Source organism: Bemisia tabaci, chromosome 2, assembly GCF_918797505.1.
Source record: "Bemisia tabaci chromosome 2, PGI_BMITA_v3".
Taxonomy (NCBI): domain Eukaryota; kingdom Metazoa; phylum Arthropoda; class Insecta; order Hemiptera; family Aleyrodidae; genus Bemisia; species Bemisia tabaci.
In genome coordinates, this window is record NC_092794.1 from 3,203,662 (window position 1) to 3,221,676 (window position 18,015).

Genomic DNA, 18,015 nt, shown 5'->3' on the forward strand with positions numbered 1-18,015 from the left:
TAGCGGGGCTCCACTCCAGTTTATGTTGTGCGAGGTCATTTCCATATAATAAAAGAAGAAAGAGGCGGACATAAACCATCAAAAACCCACCTAAGAGCTAGCTCCCTTGTCCTCACCCCTTCTAATCCTTCTCCAATAATACTATTTCCCTCTTTCTTCTTTCTTTTTGCAAAGCGCTGTCTTTTGTCCTTCCCTCTCATCATCTGTTGAGAGCTAGCGGAAGAATACATTTTGCTCTCCCTAATTACATATGTATGTGTATATACTCAATAATCTTATTAATCTGCACACGGGTAATCAGCTTTATGTTTAGGGAATCCAAAAATTTTCCTGAAATTTAAAAAGCATCTAGAATGAAAAACCTCCTCTAAATTTTCCCCAATGGTAGCTGAATCAAGAACTATTTCTTTAAGGCACAGGAGGTTAGGAGTGAATTCGGCGCAAGAATCGTCTGCAGTTGTAAAGAGGTCATGTTTTGCCGTATCAGGGAGATAGCGTGCCGTGATTGTCGTGTTGTTGTGAGAATTTAATTTTATATTTATTTTTATCCGAGTTGTGCGCTGTGGATGATTAATCTTTTTTTAAATACGAAATCTACTTTCGTACTAAGGTGTATGCTTTCACATTAAATTGTGGTGTGCAATTTTTTTTCCACATCGTATTTCTAGACTTGACTAGGCCTCTTTGTAGGCAACTATCTCTCATGTTGTCTAAGTCTTAGCGATGACGTCTATGCTCCCTTCATTTTCTAATTCTAATAACCCAGTTGTAAAGAAATTATTAGGGTGGACAAAAGGCGAAGGGGAAGACAAATACTGCGAGAAAGCTGTCAAAAGTTTGGTGAAAAAGTTAAAGCGGATCAACTGTTTAGATGAGCTTGAGAAGGCCATAACCACTCAAGACCCCAACACAAAGTGTATCCCAATACCAAGGTATATTTTTTATTCCCTTAGCTAGATTATATTCCATATTTTGGTTACATTAGTTTGTGAAGCCTATCCAGACCAGATAATGTCAACCACCTGGCCTGGCCTCCATCCAACAGGGTTGTTCCTGGAGCCTGGCGGATGAAGTGCAAGCAAGGGAGACAGAAGGAAGAACTGTCATCAGCAGCATTACATAGTCTATGAGACATGTTTGTAGGAGAAGGGAATAATGAGAGATGATTGCACAATACGGACTCGCTGTAATAGATGCGCTGCCCTGGCGCTTACGTCAACTGAAAACCCTTGCTGGAATATTCGTACACGTAACCATTTCTGCAGGCTGATTATCGAAAGCTTAAAGCAGCCCGATAAGACATCGAAATGCAGTATATTGCGTGGTTAAGATAGGGCTATGTCTGTCAGTGTGAGCTTATGTAGTTTCAATAATCGAGCTACTGACCAGATAATCATTTTCATTCATCAATTTTCTGTAATTACTCAGAAGATCTTTTGGCGTAACTATTTGTGCTTCTCTCTTAGTAAACAGCAAAGATGGGGGAAGTATGAACATGTCATTTCATGGAAATTCCAGGGCCTATAAGCGCAACCAACCCTCCCAAATGAAATATCTGAAACAGAGTTATTGTCAACCTCCACATGAAGATCTAGCTTAAACCCGGACTATTTTCTATACGGAAGTGAACGAGAAAAAAAAATGGATACCATGAAAAATTCAGCTGAGAGGCACTTTCTGCACCCGAGGAAGCATCGTTTACATCTACAGAGAGAGATTTTGGTGAAAATTTTTTGATATCATTAAAAGTTGAGAAAACTCTTGAAAAACATCCTATAAATTTGCATTCTACTGATCCTCGGTTTTAATAAAAACACTTTGTTATTTTCTGAGAAAGTGAATTTTTGAATCAGAGAATCTCCCCCAATCTTATGAGAAATTTTGAATTCATCTCTTAACTTATTCTTCTTCCCTTTTTTTTCAGTGTCCGGAACGAAAAAGGAGACTTCTTTAATCGGTTAGTCATAATACTTATCTCTTTTTATCAGATTTTTTTTGGATATAGTCTTGCTTTCTTACAAATATTCTAATTTGCTCTAGTTACAATAGAAATCCCTCTGTGATGAAATATTGATTGCTGACACCATGATGACATTTCACGGACTTATTTGTAAAACGGTAGTCTCATGTGAACATCTGCACTTACTTCTTTAAAAAGCATGCTAAGCAGAAGCTCTTAGGTAACTCCTATGTAAAACAACGAATCAAGTCAATCTTGAGGGAAAAATTAAGGCAACGAGCCAATCTTTATCACGAGACCCTTTATTTGACGTGAAAAAGGAAGCCCATTGGTCAGGCAGTTTTTGAGAAAGGATGGGCACTGTAAACAATGATGATAATACATTATCATGCTACTTGTCCAAATGCCAGGTGACTTGAGTCTGATGATCTCAGGCAATAGTCACTTGGGGCTATGTGCTAGGCTGGGACTGGGGGATTATTAATATATTTACTAAAGAAAAAGTATGTTTTACCAAAAAATGTAGAAATAATAAAAGAACATTTGGCCTGCAATTGGGTTTGCTTGTTTGGCAAGACAAATACGTTTTACAGATGGATACAATATACATTAATAACATAATTCAAAGGCTTAAAACTATAATGTATTTTCGGAAAGAAATGCATTATCTTAGTTGTCTAACATCCGGTGCTCCCTGATCCCTAGACTTCATAGAGAAAGTAACAAGTCCTAAAAACTTCTTCAGTGAACTCAAAAATGAAAAAATTTATAAAAAATTCAATAAATGTAAAAGTCATTGAAGAAAAAGAAGAAGAAAAAGTTGAATCCTTCTCAAGGAGACTAAGCGTGGGAAAAAGAAATTAATCTAACTTCAGAGTCCTAAGGGGGTCTTATTTTTATATGCTTTTGAGTGAAGTTAAAGCAGTCAATCATTCCACCTCAATTAACTTCAAACAAATTAATTCAATCTCGATAAAGCGGATTTTTAATAATGATTTACAAACTTTTCATTTCAGGACAAAAGGTTTACCTCACGTGATCTATTGTCGATTGTGGCGCTGGCCCCAGCTGCAATCCCACAGTGAATTGAGGCCAATAGAGACTTGCACCTACGCATTTGATCTCAAGCGAGATCAAGTTTGTATCAATCCTTATCATTATCAGAGAATTCACACTCCAGGTACCTAATTTACTCCTGCCTTGAAAACTAAATTATGCGTTCACTTCTCCGGAAACATTTGAATGGAATTTGTTATATTCCATTAAGATTGTTCGTGATGTGATCGTATGGAAGAAATCCATACTTGAAACATAAATGGCTGATACCTCGTTAAAAAACTGCATTTTTTATGAATGGCAGTCAAAATCAGTTTTTTAATTAGAGCAGGGTGTCTACTGCACGGAAAAAGTGCGGACATATGGGGTTTTCGGTGCCTTTAAAATTCCCAGTTCAAGTTCGGTTTGATTCCTTATGTTTTTTGGTTTATTCCTTTATCATTCCTATATCCCAATCGGAATAAAGTCAAATATGCGTGTGAGTTATGGAAAAAGTAAGAAAAAAGCAAGGATATCTGAGAATTGGCAGAAAAATGAATTTTCAGGAAACTAAGGAAAAAGTAAGGAAAAGGTACTTGAAAAGCAAGGAATTTGAATAACAGGGTACCCTAGACACCCTGTTGGATTGTTACTTTGTCTTCATGTATGAAAAAATGTATTTGTTAGCTAACCCCCTCACCCAATAAATTGTTACAGATTCATATTTTCATCCAAGTAGGGGATTTTTATTCTTCTCATTTTAATTTTTTTTAGTTAAAGCACTGGTAATAATCTCTTCTAACACTATTCAAGCAGTTTTTCAGTAAGATAGTATCTAACAGTGTAACTATTATGCAAACAGTATTAGTTAACTCAAGCTCTCACTTCCTGTTATATCTGAATGATTGTATTTACATTGTGACTGTCGCAGCCCTGCCAGCTGTCCTCGTGCCGAGACTGAGTGAAACAGCCAATTCGGAGCCTCCATTGTTGGTGGATCTCCAGCAGTTGACTGCTCCTGAAAACACGTCAGCTCCACCTCCAACCGCCACGCTGGATCCACCAACAACACCGCCCGGATATATGTCCGAAGATGGGGACAACAATGATAATTTGAGTAAGTACAATCTCTCTGCCCCGAGACTTTCCTCTTGAAAATAATTACGGTCAAAGTTTGATGTACCGGAATTGTCAGGAATTGCCAAAAATTTTGGTAAATAGATTAATCTGTTAAATTGAAAAGTCTGCTTTTTTATTCTTAGCAATAAATAACTGCATACAGTCTCTTCTAGAGTACCTTTATAGACAGAGTATGGCCATTCGTATCTTTTTACTACAGGAAAACTGTTCCGCTTTTTGATTGGTCAACGAGTTTTTAGGCTTCATGATGCTCTTAGGGCCGTAAATAAACAAACAAGATGGCGGCTCACCGTAACATCGATGAGAAGCTAAATTTGACAAAAATTTCAATTATGCGGCAGTAACAATTTAAACGAGCATATCTACGAATAGCACACGAAAAACACATGAAAACATTGTTAAATTGCCTTTCACCTTTATCACAGGAGGATGTAAGATGTGCATAACCTCAATCTTGCTTGCTGATAACGGCCATCTTGTTTGTTTATTTACGGCCATCTTGTTTGTTTATTTACGGCCTTAAGAGCATCGTGTCAGCCTATTCGCTCGCGACCAATGAAAAACCGGAACAGAAATGGCCATACTCTGTCTATAAAGGTATTCTAGTCTCTTCCACGAACTCTTTCATGTCAGTCAATGCCGTTTCCTGCTTTCAGAGAACTGAAAAGAAAATTGAGGAAATAAATTGAAGAGGAAAAAAAATAAACAACTTAACTTTGACTGCTTTTACAAAGAATTTCTCGTCCCAGATTGCTTTCACACTAAAGTGCAAGAGGCGCATTCTCTGGACCCCTGACTCCATTCGAAAAAGCGATAATTTTGCAGTGTTGAACAAAGCACATGCAACCGGGCCTTGTGCGAAGCTCCTCAATTTTGGTTATAGTTCTCTCAGCCAATATGGCCTGCCACTCATCTTATTGCTATTGGATCTGAAAGATTTCTGGCGATCTCTTGCTCATACTTTTTCATACGTTTACTTTCTTTCTCAAAACCAAGTCCCAGAAATAAGCAAAAATTCTAAAGGTTATTTGATAGGCAAAGTACAAAGCAAAAGTGACGTTTTATGTACGAGTAACTTTACAAGAATTTACAAGAATGGAAGTCAGTTATGATGGTTTTAATCTAGTACTTCTTACCAGAGTTTTAGTCTTAAGCTGTAAAACAATCTTTGAAAGCATGTAAACCGGTAATAAGCCATCGTATGTGGATCACTCTTTAACTTCCATTTCAACCACACAATGGATGGAGAAGAGATTGGTACATTCAGTCAGTTCCATTGGCATTTCCATGAGTTTCTCTTCAATACATCCTTATTTTGTATCAATGCTAAGTATATCGTTTGTGCAAGCACAAATCTGTCTGTGGTGGTAGCATTTTCACTTGGAGGACAGGAAGAAAATTATGTGTGGTGTGAGCACTAGAAAACTGCACTTGACATTCGCGTAGCCTCAAATCATTAAAATCAAAAGAAAATGATGACGTTAGAAAGTAAACATTTTTTCGATTATGAGTCTCCAAGTCAGTAAGCATTCTCTAAATTTAAGGTGTAAAATTAAGTGACAAGCAGAAGAAGAAGAAAAGGCAGTTGGTAGAATAGTTGATAACTGGAAATGTTGCGGCAAAGAAAAGTCCCTGCAAAGATTTTACCCAGACTTTGTGCAAGACGGTTATATATTTTTAAAATGCAATTTTTTTTTAATTAGGTATGAGCCCCAGTCCTGCTTTGGACTCGCAACCGGTTATGTATTGTGAGCCGGTGTTTTGGTGTTCCATTAGTTACTATGAACTAAATACCAGAGTTGGTGAAACGTTTCATGCATCGCAGCCATCCATCTCTGTAGATGGTTTTACTGGTATGTAAATCTTTTTTGTGAATTATCCTTTTCCGCTCCCATACATTTCATCTAACTTTATTTTGATCTCTCAAAAACATACAGCCTACAGCCATCTCCTAGAGCTTTTTTTTTTTTCAATGAGATTACATGAATGTAGAATGGGTTATAAGCGGTTTTAAACCAATCAAATGACTTCAAGGAAGGGATGAAGCGATGGAACTGAAGGATTATGAACTTAAGTGAGGCCCTTAATATTGACCTTCACTTTGTACAAGTTCAATTATTTTATTTATGGGTTTCCAAACGTTAAATTTTATTCAGGCGCCTCCAGAAAGGTAAAGTCCCTAGTGGCGTAAACAAGGAAGGGCACATCTTGCATTAAATTTTAAATTGCTGCTACCCCAGGCGATCAAAAAAATATTGAAATTTTTTGCACCAGCTGATTCAGTCAAGTACGTATTGTATAACTCTAACTGTACAGCATGGTATCTAGATGGTCGAAAACCGGAAAAATCCGCCATTCATCAGGGAATGAAAAATTTTAGGGAAAATCAGGAAATCTGTCCCAGAAACCGAAATTATCTTTTTCTTTCGCTTTGAGACTAATTTCTTCATTCAACTTAATTTCAATTTTCTCCTGGTTGTTTTACTACAGTCATTTGCGGAATATATATGAAAGTAATACTGAGTTTGTATACAAAAATAAATTGTGGTACAAAACTTTTAAATACCTATTGATATTGAAGTATAGTATACACACTAGACAGCAGTGTCAAGCATGGATACCATTACTGACATCTAGAATGACACATCGAAATCTCGGTGTTATCAGAACCGTAGAGAATCTTTCATTGACAATATAATACAAACATCAAGAATGCTTTCAGAAAAAAAAATTTAAATGTGTGCTTAAGAAACGGTTGAAAAATGAAAAAAAATTTGATATTCATGTATGGAACTCCGAGATGTATCATCTCCCCCCCCCCCCCAAAAAAAAAAAAAATCCTGGCAAAGTATAAGAAGACTTTGATTCCTCATCAAGGAATGAGCTCCTGAAAATCAAGGAAAACTCAGGGAATGAGAATGGCCATTCTAGATACCATGCTGTACAGGCAGGAATAATTCTGTATTTTGATACCTCTCATTTTTCTGTTTCAGATCCCAGCAATTCAGAAAGGTTTTGCCTTGGTCTGCTTTCAAACGTCAACAGGAACACAGTCGTAGAACAAATAAGAAGACATATTGGCAAAGGTGTAAGATTATATTATATTGGGGGTGAAGTTTTTGCTGAATGCCTTAGTGATTCTGCAATTTTTGTTCAATCTCCTAATTGTAATCAGCGCTATGGTTGGCATCCAGCCACAGTCTGTAAAATCCCTCCAGGTAAGTTTCTTGGTACCAGTAATCAAAACTATTTAGGGCCCTTCAGATGGAAATTATCTTATGCAGGAATTTGTTTCAGAAATCGAAAACTATTTGAAAATCTTTTGATTTCAATTAGAGTTGTTTCCTCTTATTTGATTTTAATCTGATATTTTAATTTCAGCAAGCTTTTAGCTTTTCAAGATTTTTCACCATGTTGACTTAATTTTGTACAGACAAAAAAACTCTAAAAATGTAGCCTGAACTGTAAGAAAAAGGATGGTAGAATATTCAACACTATTCTGCAGGGAAATCTCAAAAGGGAATTCTCAAGGCCTAAAATTCCACTAATTTTTATTATAGTCAAAAATATGAATTTTTTTAGTGTTTTTTGTCTGTACGCATAGTTGAGGGTATGTGCTTCTCCTGTTTGAGAGCGGGCAGTCAAGTCCAGATGCATTTACATCTCTAATTGCCTGATTTTAATTTTCTCAGGTTTACCCTGTTTTGTCCTGAGAGTTGTTCAGCAGCAACGGCAGATGGCGCATAGTATCATGCTTTGTGTCATATTCACGACAGCGTTTCAATAGGGTTGTGGATTTTGCTGTAATGCTAAGCTAGGCTCACTGAAGAGTGTAATCCACTGATGAGATCTTGAAAGACCCAAACAGATATAACTCTCCATGCGTCAGCCCAGTTTAGTATTCCAATGCACCTGCCTGAGCTGATTATTCTATCCCCTCAGTCTTGCACTCATACTCATTATTTATTTACAGTATCAAGGGGTCATAGAGAACCGTTAGCTAGACAATATGACAAAAAACAAAGACCAAAACAAGATGGCAATAAGGCAAGATAGAAATCATATTTTTTATCTAAATGTAGGGTGTCTACTGGTTCAGAATTTCTAGAAAGTCCGCAAATAACACTCATTTTTTAAGGGCGGTCCGGAAGCACTGAAAAAGTGCAGAAATTCCGGAAGAAGGTCCGGAATATTTTCCCTCAAACCATGTGTGTTTTTCAATAAAGTCTGGAAAGTATGCAATCCCCTGCACATTGATTATTCAAGCAGTATCTGCCTGCAAAATTGCGATAGTGCAGTCAGTTAATCTTCAAGCCACCGATGGAATTTTGCGTCTACATCATTTTTGTAGCAATTGGAGCGAGAATTACAAATTTTCAAAATGTTTTGAATTTTGTCAAATGGATTTACTGAAAAAGCACTGAATTTTTCTGTTGAAGAGGTACTGAATTTTTTGGAAATGTACTGAAAAAGTACTAATTTCTGGCCAGCCTGTTTAAGTGGACACCCGAAATGATAATGTTTGGAATTGTTGGCCTTATTCCCTGCAAAACAGTGTGAATCCAGCACCTTTCTACGGTCCTGTACCTTAATTTCATTTTTGTGTGTACGAACTCAATTTGTCAAGGGCCTCCCCTCACCTCACCCCCTACCACAATGAATTCCATTTTCTAAATTTGTTTTAACCTCTAAGAGGTTGTCCACTTCCCTTATATGCAAAATGACTTGATGCGATGGTTTTGCTTTCTAATCCCTCAGGTTGTAATTTAAAAATCTTCAACAACCAAGAATTTGCAACTTTATTATCTCAATCAGTCGGTCAAGGTTTTGAAGCTGTCTATCAACTCACTAGGATGTGTACTATTCGAATGTCTTTTGTCAAAGGCTGGGGTGCTGAATATAGGTAAGAAAATTTGAATTTCTGCAAAAGGACAAAACGAAACCAAAACCCCTGAAATTAAAAGTAAATAAACGCATGACGCACATTAATTCTCTAAAGTCATTATCTAGTTTAAGTCTGACCAGTTGTTGAAGAAGCACAAGATGCAGCACTAATGGAAGTTCTGGCAGCCTTTACTCTGGGGAATAACTCATTGAGGCCCTCCAGCACTAATCAAGCAATCACTTCAAGTACTCATACTGAAATTTCTGAAAATATCCAAGTATACATACGTTTATTTTTTTCTTTTCACGTCTTAATTACTGATTTCATGGTTAGACCCTTCTTGTGAAGTTTGACTAATTCAGGCCGTCATCTTGGCATTTGGAGCAATTCCTTTGACTTGAGGAATTTTATGACTTCATAAATGAAATCTACGACTAAAATTACATAAGAAATGATACCTCACTTGCCTTATCCCGTAAACTTTTTAAAAATCCACCCTCCTGTCTTTCAAAATTGGCTGCCATCTTGGATTTGGGGTACCCCCTTTTGACCGAGGGACTTTTTTGACTCCATATCTAAAATCTACAACCAAAATTACATAGGAATTAACACCTCACATGACACTGTATGCATATTTTAACAGAAATCGAACTCCCAGAGGCCTTATCATGGCCGCCATTTTGAAATTTAGGCAATTGGGGGGGGGGGGATGTTCTGGGATCGAACCATGGTAAACTTTTGGTATGTTCTTCAATAGGACCCACTGAAGACGTTTACATAGGAAAAGTTTGTTAAGCAATTTGTTTGGGGTTAACCCTCTTTTTTTCGGATTTCTCCTTGACTAATCCCCCAAAAACCCGAAAGTTGTGGATGTAAGGATATGAATTTTGGGCAAAATGCACGAATAGCTATCTACTGGCTCTTGATTAACTAAAAATGTATAGGATATGCATTTACGAGCCACAAAAACAGCCTAACTTGACTTTTTCAGCGCCTTGACCCGAAATTCCCGCCAAAAAAGCGAAAAATCGCATTTTCTCAAAAACGGCCAAACTACAGATTTCGCAGTTTGTTGTTCCTCAATCAGTAGGCCTTCTAGTTGACATTTCCGCAAAAAAATTGCAGGTGGTATGTTGACCGCATTAAAAGTGTTTAAAACGTACCGTGAGGGTCATTTTCAGTAACAATGAAATGGACGCAGCCCATCAAGTGTTTTTCTATTCCTTCTTTTTTTTTCTGTTCTTTGCTTTAATTCATTCAGCTTGTGAAGTAAGAAATTGAAAGAATAGAATTCATTAATTTAATCAAGCCAAAAATTTTCAAGAATTAATGAAATACAAAAAAGAGAGCCCTGTACATGTGAATAGAAAGAATCAGCTTTTCAAATAAACCCTCATAATTTCCAGTTGAAATCACCTCTTGTATTATGTAAATATGGCTTAAATTACTTGAGGTAGCCTGTTCTCTCAACTTGCTTCCAATTATTTTCTCCTCTTTTATATCAGTCATGATGATTTTACATTAGCAGAGTGTAAAAAGTCAAAGACTTTCACTTTTTTAGTTTATGTCATTTCAGTTCATGCGTTCATAAGAAACCAGGCTCTGGTCAATTGTTAAGTGTATAGATTGATTTCAATGTCCTATTTGACCCCTTTTGAATATGGTTTTTTTGCAAGCAGGAACTTTGAATTTACTGTTGATAATATAAACTAGGACCGTATATTTTCCTCATAGGGTTCATTTTGGAAGTTTTTGAAGTGTTCAATGTTTTGTGCATGACATTTTGATGAGAAAACGCTTGCTGTTGTGCTTAATTTGTTCCTCTGTCCAGTGGTTCTTCGAAAATAAACAGAAGAAAATAGAGCTTAGAATTTTATCAAAAATGTACCAAGAGCAGTTTTCTTCTTGTTGCAAACATGTGGGGCTCCCATGAAATTTGTCTTTTTCCCTTGAGTATATCTTGTGGTCAGTTTATTATTTTGAATTAAGGTTTGCAATAGGTATTTCTCTTCATCAATCAAATTGTACTTATATTTTATTTCATTAATATAGGAGACAAACTGTGACGTCGACTCCTTGTTGGATAGAATTACATTTAAATGGACCTTTGCAGTGGCTAGATCGAGTTCTCACACAAATGGGATCTCCAAGGCTTCCTTGTAGCTCCATGTCGTAAATGACTGTATCAATTTTGGTCTCTGTATTGTAAGTAAAAACAGATGGTTAAGTTTATCTGTAAGTCCATATGAATACTTCATCTTTTACTCGCAGCTACTTTTCTAATTTAAAAGTTGTGTTTTTGAAGGACTGGACTGGGAAGTTTCAAATTATTTTTTGGATATCCTTTTGAATCATTCTTAAAATGACAAATTATTTTCATGATTTGATGTTGTTGACTTTTATAATGTTTAGTATTTTAAAATTTTCATGTTTTCATCTGTGCTCAATTAATTAGAACTTGTTAGAACTTGGAGACAAACTACCTCCCTATTTTATATTCATCTGATGTTGATGTTTCATCAGTTGTACTTAATATATAGTTTAGAAAAGGAAGAAAAAGTTGCGTTTGGTCAGTTTTATAACCAAGCCTCTCCCTGGTAAATGCTTTCAAGATATTCCATGTCAGATCATCCATCTATTGACGCAATTTTACTGGAGAAATTTTTTGCGCATTTGAATCATTGTATTGTAGGCTTTGAAATCAATGAATGAAACAATATTGCTGTTTTTGCCAAAGCTGAATACATGGATGTATCTGATAAGATATTTTACAAACGAATTGAACAATTTTTAGACAGTCTTGAGGTGAATAAAAACCAAATGTGAAATAGCCCTTCAATAAGGAAAAATACGACATATGAGTATATGTCTTGAATATGTAGAATTACTTAAAATTTTCAACTTTCCCTTGCAAGTTCTCACAAGTTCTGTGAATGTTCAGTCAGTAACCAGTCCCTCATAAATTATGTTGCTGGCAAAATAATTATGTAATTTGAATCATCAGTGTGCAGTTCCTTAAAGTTTTACAAATTTATATTTTCTTTTTATCTGTGCCAGACTTTGTGTCATAATAATTAGTTTTTACCCTTTTCCTTCCTCTCTCTCTCTCTGTTTCTTCTTTTTCCTTTCCTATTAAATAATTGAAGTAATTTTATGCACATGTGAGGAAGCTATTCAGAAACATCAACTTGAAAAGTTTTGGTTCAAAATTTCCAACTATAATTTCTAATTTTTAATTCTTTTTTTTTTCTAATTTATTGTGTTTTATCTTCAGCTATCGTGTTTGCTGAAAGATTGTGTAAAGACTGGACCCGCTGTTTTGTAGTTTTAAGATGAAAAGATTGATAGAGGAGAGTTTGTTTACTACAGTTAACTTTGTATTTTTCCCCATCGCAATTTCAGCATATCAGTATCCTTACAAAAGTTAAGTTATGATTTCCCAACTTTGCATAATTTGTTAAGACTCACCTCTGAAACTGTTGTCCTCTAAGTCCGCAGTAGTTGAGGTAAAAAAGTACTCAGTTCATTTAGCTGGAGGTTATCTTGTAGGTCCTGCTCATTCCCTCTCAATAATGTTGATTTGATGAAAAGATAAAATTTGTTTTTCCAGACAAACGTGAAAAAAATGCATGCGTTATGAATTGTCTTCACAGTGAGAGATGGCTTGGTCTTAAATTTTTTTTTTCTTTTTGCTTGAAGATTTGGCTTCGCAAGCTTAATTTCAATTCCCAGGGTTACAAAATTAGTTTAAGGCGATAAGAGTTAATTTTAATATGAACAAAAACTGCCGACTACCTTTTTCCTCTTAACTCATTGGAAGTTTGATAAAGTCAGTTTTCTTTGACCTAAAGCATTTTACAATGAATCTAGTAGCAAAACCTTCTTGTACAGTATCTTACCATCATGTCTTTTTCCTCATCCTGTCTTGTTTAGATTAAGATTTATCAAGCACTCAGTTCAGTGCTTGGAACAAATTGTACTAATTAGTGTTAAGTTGCATTTTGGAGATTCAGAATGAGGCAATCTCATACGAGCGTTTAAATTTTTCGTGAGAAAGTCTCAATCTCTCAGGTATTTTAAATATACATTTTCGCCGTGTTTCAGAGAATGGTGTAAAATGTCATAATTTTGACCATTAAGTTGCAGGAAGATAAGTTTTTAAATAACCTTAAGCTAATTATAACTCATATGGGCAAATTAAGGAAGCCCATGTTTAGTGCAGTTGTCATGCCATTTGTATCGACTGCAGAAATTGGAACGGGAAGAAAATGATTAAATACTTTTTATCCAATTTTTACTCATTTGAACGAGTACAAATACAGCATACATACAAATGGAGCATTCTCTGATATCAGGATCAGACTTTACCAGCCCTCTCAGAAATCTTCTGTGACATACTTTCTCTTTCCTCTAAGCAAATTCATTCTTGAATCTTGAGTCATACATTCTTCTTTAAATATATCGCCTCCAGTTTAACAGTAATAATTTTCTAATCAAGGCATTATTATTTAATTTATGCTGTTAATGAACTAGAATGATTTCCCTATCCATACGCAATCACTAAATTTCTGATAATGAGAAGGATTAATAATTTAATAATGTTCCTCTTACATTCACTAGAGCTACTGAAGCAGCAGTTTTACCTCTGCATGTAATAAAAGGCTGGAAAAGGGAAATCTGTGTGGTGCCAAAATAAGGCTTTCCAGAAAAGCTCCCCCAACTCCCCCCTTTTTTTCTTAATTCATCAACACTCCAGAAAAAAGTCTCTAATGCTTCAGTACTTATTTCCTTAAAACCTGAAAGAAAAGAAGTCTTACCAACTTTGTTTGTCCCAGCGTTTTCAGCTCTTGGATATAGTGTCTCTTGATGTTGTCCAATAAAAATGCCCTGTTGTCAGCAAAGTTCAATGGTGGTTATCACAAGTTTTATTTTGTAAAGTGTCAGAGACACTCCTTCACTTAAATTATGCTATCATCGAATATTCTTCCTAACCATTTTTTTTGCCATTGATGGAGATCCTCTGTACATTTTTTTTTTTTCCCTGTCTTTCCTATTTATTTTTTTCTCTCAATGCATCCGTACATTTTCTTTGGTGCTTTACTCATATTAGAGCTCACCTTGTATTTTTCTCTTCAGCTTTGACAGGAAAATCCTTTTAATCATCTCGCTCCTCTCAGTTGTAACGTTACGTTAATCATGTTATTTTTTGCAAAGTTTATTTTTCACATGATATTGATTTTATGTTGATTATTTAACAACTCAATTGTTAAAGTTGAAAATTATTTTTGTTGATCCCGGCTTCCAATCAAATCACTTGATGAATGCATTTTGAATCACTCCTAATAATTTCCATTGGCTACAATTCGGCTCTGAGTAAGAAGGACTGATCTTTTTTCCATACAACAAGTATCCGTTTTGCAAGGTCAATTCTTTATCTTGAGTAAGGGTGAACGGGACGAATCTGCATCTATGACCACTTTTAATTTTTACCCCAGAAACTAACTATCATGAAGTGACTTGCAATGATCTAATCAAGCTCTGGTCTATCCTGGTGTTGATCTATGAATTTTAATTTGACGGTTGTACCGAGTTTGCAATATAAGATGCACGTCATATCTCAATGACTCCGATACTCTGTTTTTCCAAGTACATAAATTGCCAAATTTTTTCAAAGCCTATTTTGCCAAAGTAATTTTTTTAAATAGTCTATTTTACTGAAAAATTTCTGACTATTAATCAGTCCTAAATTTCAAGCTCTTAATCAGGTGTTTCACACTGAGCATCTTGATTGTATCCTATCTTTGCATCTCATGATTTTAGTTTTAAAATCGATCAACGAAAAAATTGCCTAAAGGTAATAAAATTAATGTACAGACAGAGCAAATGTATACTTTCTGAACAATAATCTTAAAAATGAGTTCGAATCAATGCTCTCTTTTTCAATGTTCGCTCTGCCTGAATTCTGCCCCCTCAACACTGTATATGTTCTCACGAAGAAAATTTATGAAGCTTCTGCTATCAACCAGCCCATATTTTTTCACTGACTCTTTGGATGAATTTATTGTACTTCTATTTTCTTTTCTTCTTCTTTGCATGATAATCGTACAAAAATGGATGAATATAAAAATGTTAAGTTTAATTTATCATGCCGAGCAGAATAATATTGTCTAGAGGGATAGATTTGTAACTGGGACACAATAAAATGAGCCCAACTTTGGTGCAACGGAGCACCAAGGTAAGTTAGGAACTAAAGCAGTTCAGCAGATCATTCAAGCAAAGTCTCCTACCAAAGAGCAAAATCGCCTTTTAAAATGCAAAATGAGTCATTGTGGAGTCCTAGGAACGATTTAAAAAGAAGAGGAAGAAATTTTGTTGAGTCGTTTAATGGGGGAAAAGCCCAGAAGTTTCATTCCTGCAATGCGAACTTGGGAAAAATCCTGTGAAACATCCCGTGGAGCCAAGGCGTTATTTACTCTGTCTTTATGGTCCATTTCAGAACAAGAACAGAGATAGGTCTGGAGGATTTGTCGCAAAAATCTAAGCTTAAAAGTTGTCGCATTTGAAGCAGCAGCTGTGCACATTCCCCTTGTTGGTTCAATCTTAGTCCAAATCTCAGATAATTCGTTATGAAATTGTTTTAACATTAATTCATCTTATCAGTCAAATGTTACTTGAAACCTGCTTTTTGTTTTATTTTTTTAAATCACTCAGATCATTGTATTGAGTCACCCATCACCTTAACCAATAATTAATACTAGTACAAATAAACTAATAAAGATCATAAGAATCAGACCTACTGCAAGTATTAATAGGAATTGTAGCCAGTGTTAAATTATATTCATCTCACGTTTTTCGAATCCGCTAAACAAGCCTCCGCATTTTCTTATTGATTTTTTGCCACTGTTTTGATCTTTTAATCATGTGCATTAATTTTTTTTCTTTTTTTAAACTGTTATGTATTTAAATAAATCTTTAAACTTTTTACTGTGAAGCTTCATCTTCAACACCGTCTGTTTACTTCTCTCCATTTATTTCTTCCAAAGAAATAAATTTTTTACGGTGTATAAATATATAATATTTATACCTTGATGTATATTGTTTATTTACCTTCTAATTAAGTGTGTCTGTGAGTGTGTTAGGTTTTGGCTACTAATGAATTGTACAGAATCCATGCTGCTCCTTTTGGCCGTACCACTAGGAGAGAAAACAATTGCCAAAATCGGGTAGATTAATGAAGCAGTTTTTGTGAATATGGTTGTTAATAGTCAATAGGTTTCTGCTCAGGAAAGTAATAATGGAATTTAAGATTATTTTTGCATTAAGTGAATTTAATGTTTTTATTAAACAGGCAAATAAAAACACTTGAATCGTTTTCTCTCTTGTTTTCATGCCATTTCAATTTTCCTTCCTCTTATACATCCATGAGTGTTAAATCAGGTCGCAGAGATCGAAAATGTAATTTTTTCCCCTCACTTTCTTTTATTTTTGCTTTTTTTCTTCTTTTTTTTAGACATCTTACTGACATTCAAGAGTTGCAATTGATACACAAAGCTAACAGCAGTTCTCTAAACCCATTTCCAAATTTTAAAAGTCATCTTAACAAAAAGCTCGCAGTTTGATGTCGTAATTAATTATTAGAGAGTCATAGATAACCAAATTACGTTTTCCATGAATAATATAATGATGCCAACCACAATCAGCGTCCCAAAACCTCTCATAATTAGATCAGGAGGTCTCAAGTAGTAGAATGTGAGCTTACCACATTGCTCTTGCACGCTTGAGTTACTTCTGTAAAATTTCAGTTCACTTTGTACAAACTTGTTGTATTGTTAATTTTACTTCCTAAGTCTAGTTTGTGACCAACACTTAAGTTGAGAGAGAAACTTGCACACCCAAAGATTTTCTTGGTCAGATCACCTTCACTGAATGAGTCAACCAAAAAAATGTATTCAAAAGATCAATCAGTAATTGTAGTTTTCCTTTTGTCTCTCTCTAAGTTGTGAAGTTCTTAAAAATCATAATGGGGAAAAGAAACAATCTTCGAGCAGGCAGTTATTTCTTACTGATTTTTTTTCAATTCTTTTTTTTCAACTATTTTCTATTTTATATTCCTCTCCTGCTAATTCTGAGGTTTTATTTGATTAGGTTGAGTATCACGGTTTCCTCTCCTGTAACTGACAAAAAAAGAAGGAATACAGCTATCATTAAATGATTTATATTAGAAATTCAGTGTTTATAGAATCCAAAAAAAAAAAAAAAAAAAAAAAAAATACGAAATGAGCCGCACTGAAAATACGCTCATGGATGAGGAAAATCACTCCACATACAGTCCTGGACTTTTTGGTGGCAGGATTTATTCATGATGAGGTATTTAGGTCCTAAATAGTCCTTGGCAGAAGTCGAGCAAGGGAGGTTGGAATTAATCTTTCAAAACGACGGTCGACGGTATCAGGATTGAATAACAAAGCCTTGAAAAGTGGACACTTAATTTTCAACAGAAATCTATTGTTTCTCTTTTGTCTACTCCTTTAACTCCATTTTTACTATAAAAATTACCTAGATTTTGTAAATGTAACTCCAAGCCATTGTCCTCATCCATACTCAGGAACTTTGAATGACTTGTGAAATTCATTGTTGTAGAATAATTAGAATATGCCTACTTACTCTTTGTATTTTTCTCCCTATCACCCTCTGCTTTTGAATTTTTTTTGTCGCTGAGCTGCTCTCTATTGAGGTTCATGCATAAGTTCCTCAGAAATTTTACACTAATTGAAGAATATATCTTTGAAAACAAAGCTTAGACTTCACTGGTCCTCTCAGCTTTAAAAAAAATGTGTCTCTCACTTTGAGCGTATTAATCGTAAATTTGTCTCCATATTTGCATCCTAAGTTTCTTGAATCCTTCCTTGTAAATTTTTCCCTGTCAAGGAGCTTTTTTAATATTGATCGTAAGTACTGATTTGAAATTAACTTTTTTTATCATTGGTCTTAAGTA

General features: G+C 35.2%; 1 protein-coding gene across 1 annotated transcript; it reads left to right on the top strand.

The window, feature by feature from the left end:
- The first annotated feature begins 453 nt into the window (after positions 1-453).
- Smox (Smad on X) lies at positions 454-16,392 on the top strand. Its single transcript, XM_019058963.2, has 8 exons — positions 454-932; positions 1,925-1,957; positions 2,977-3,140; positions 3,927-4,112; positions 5,839-5,988; positions 7,129-7,353; positions 8,894-9,038; positions 11,073-16,392. The coding sequence occupies exons 1-8, from the start codon at positions 724-726 to the stop codon at positions 11,194-11,196; spliced, it is 1,236 nt and encodes a 411-aa protein (XP_018914508.2). The 5' UTR covers positions 454-723; the 3' UTR covers positions 11,197-16,392.
- The last annotated feature ends 1,623 nt before the right edge of the window (positions 16,393-18,015 follow it).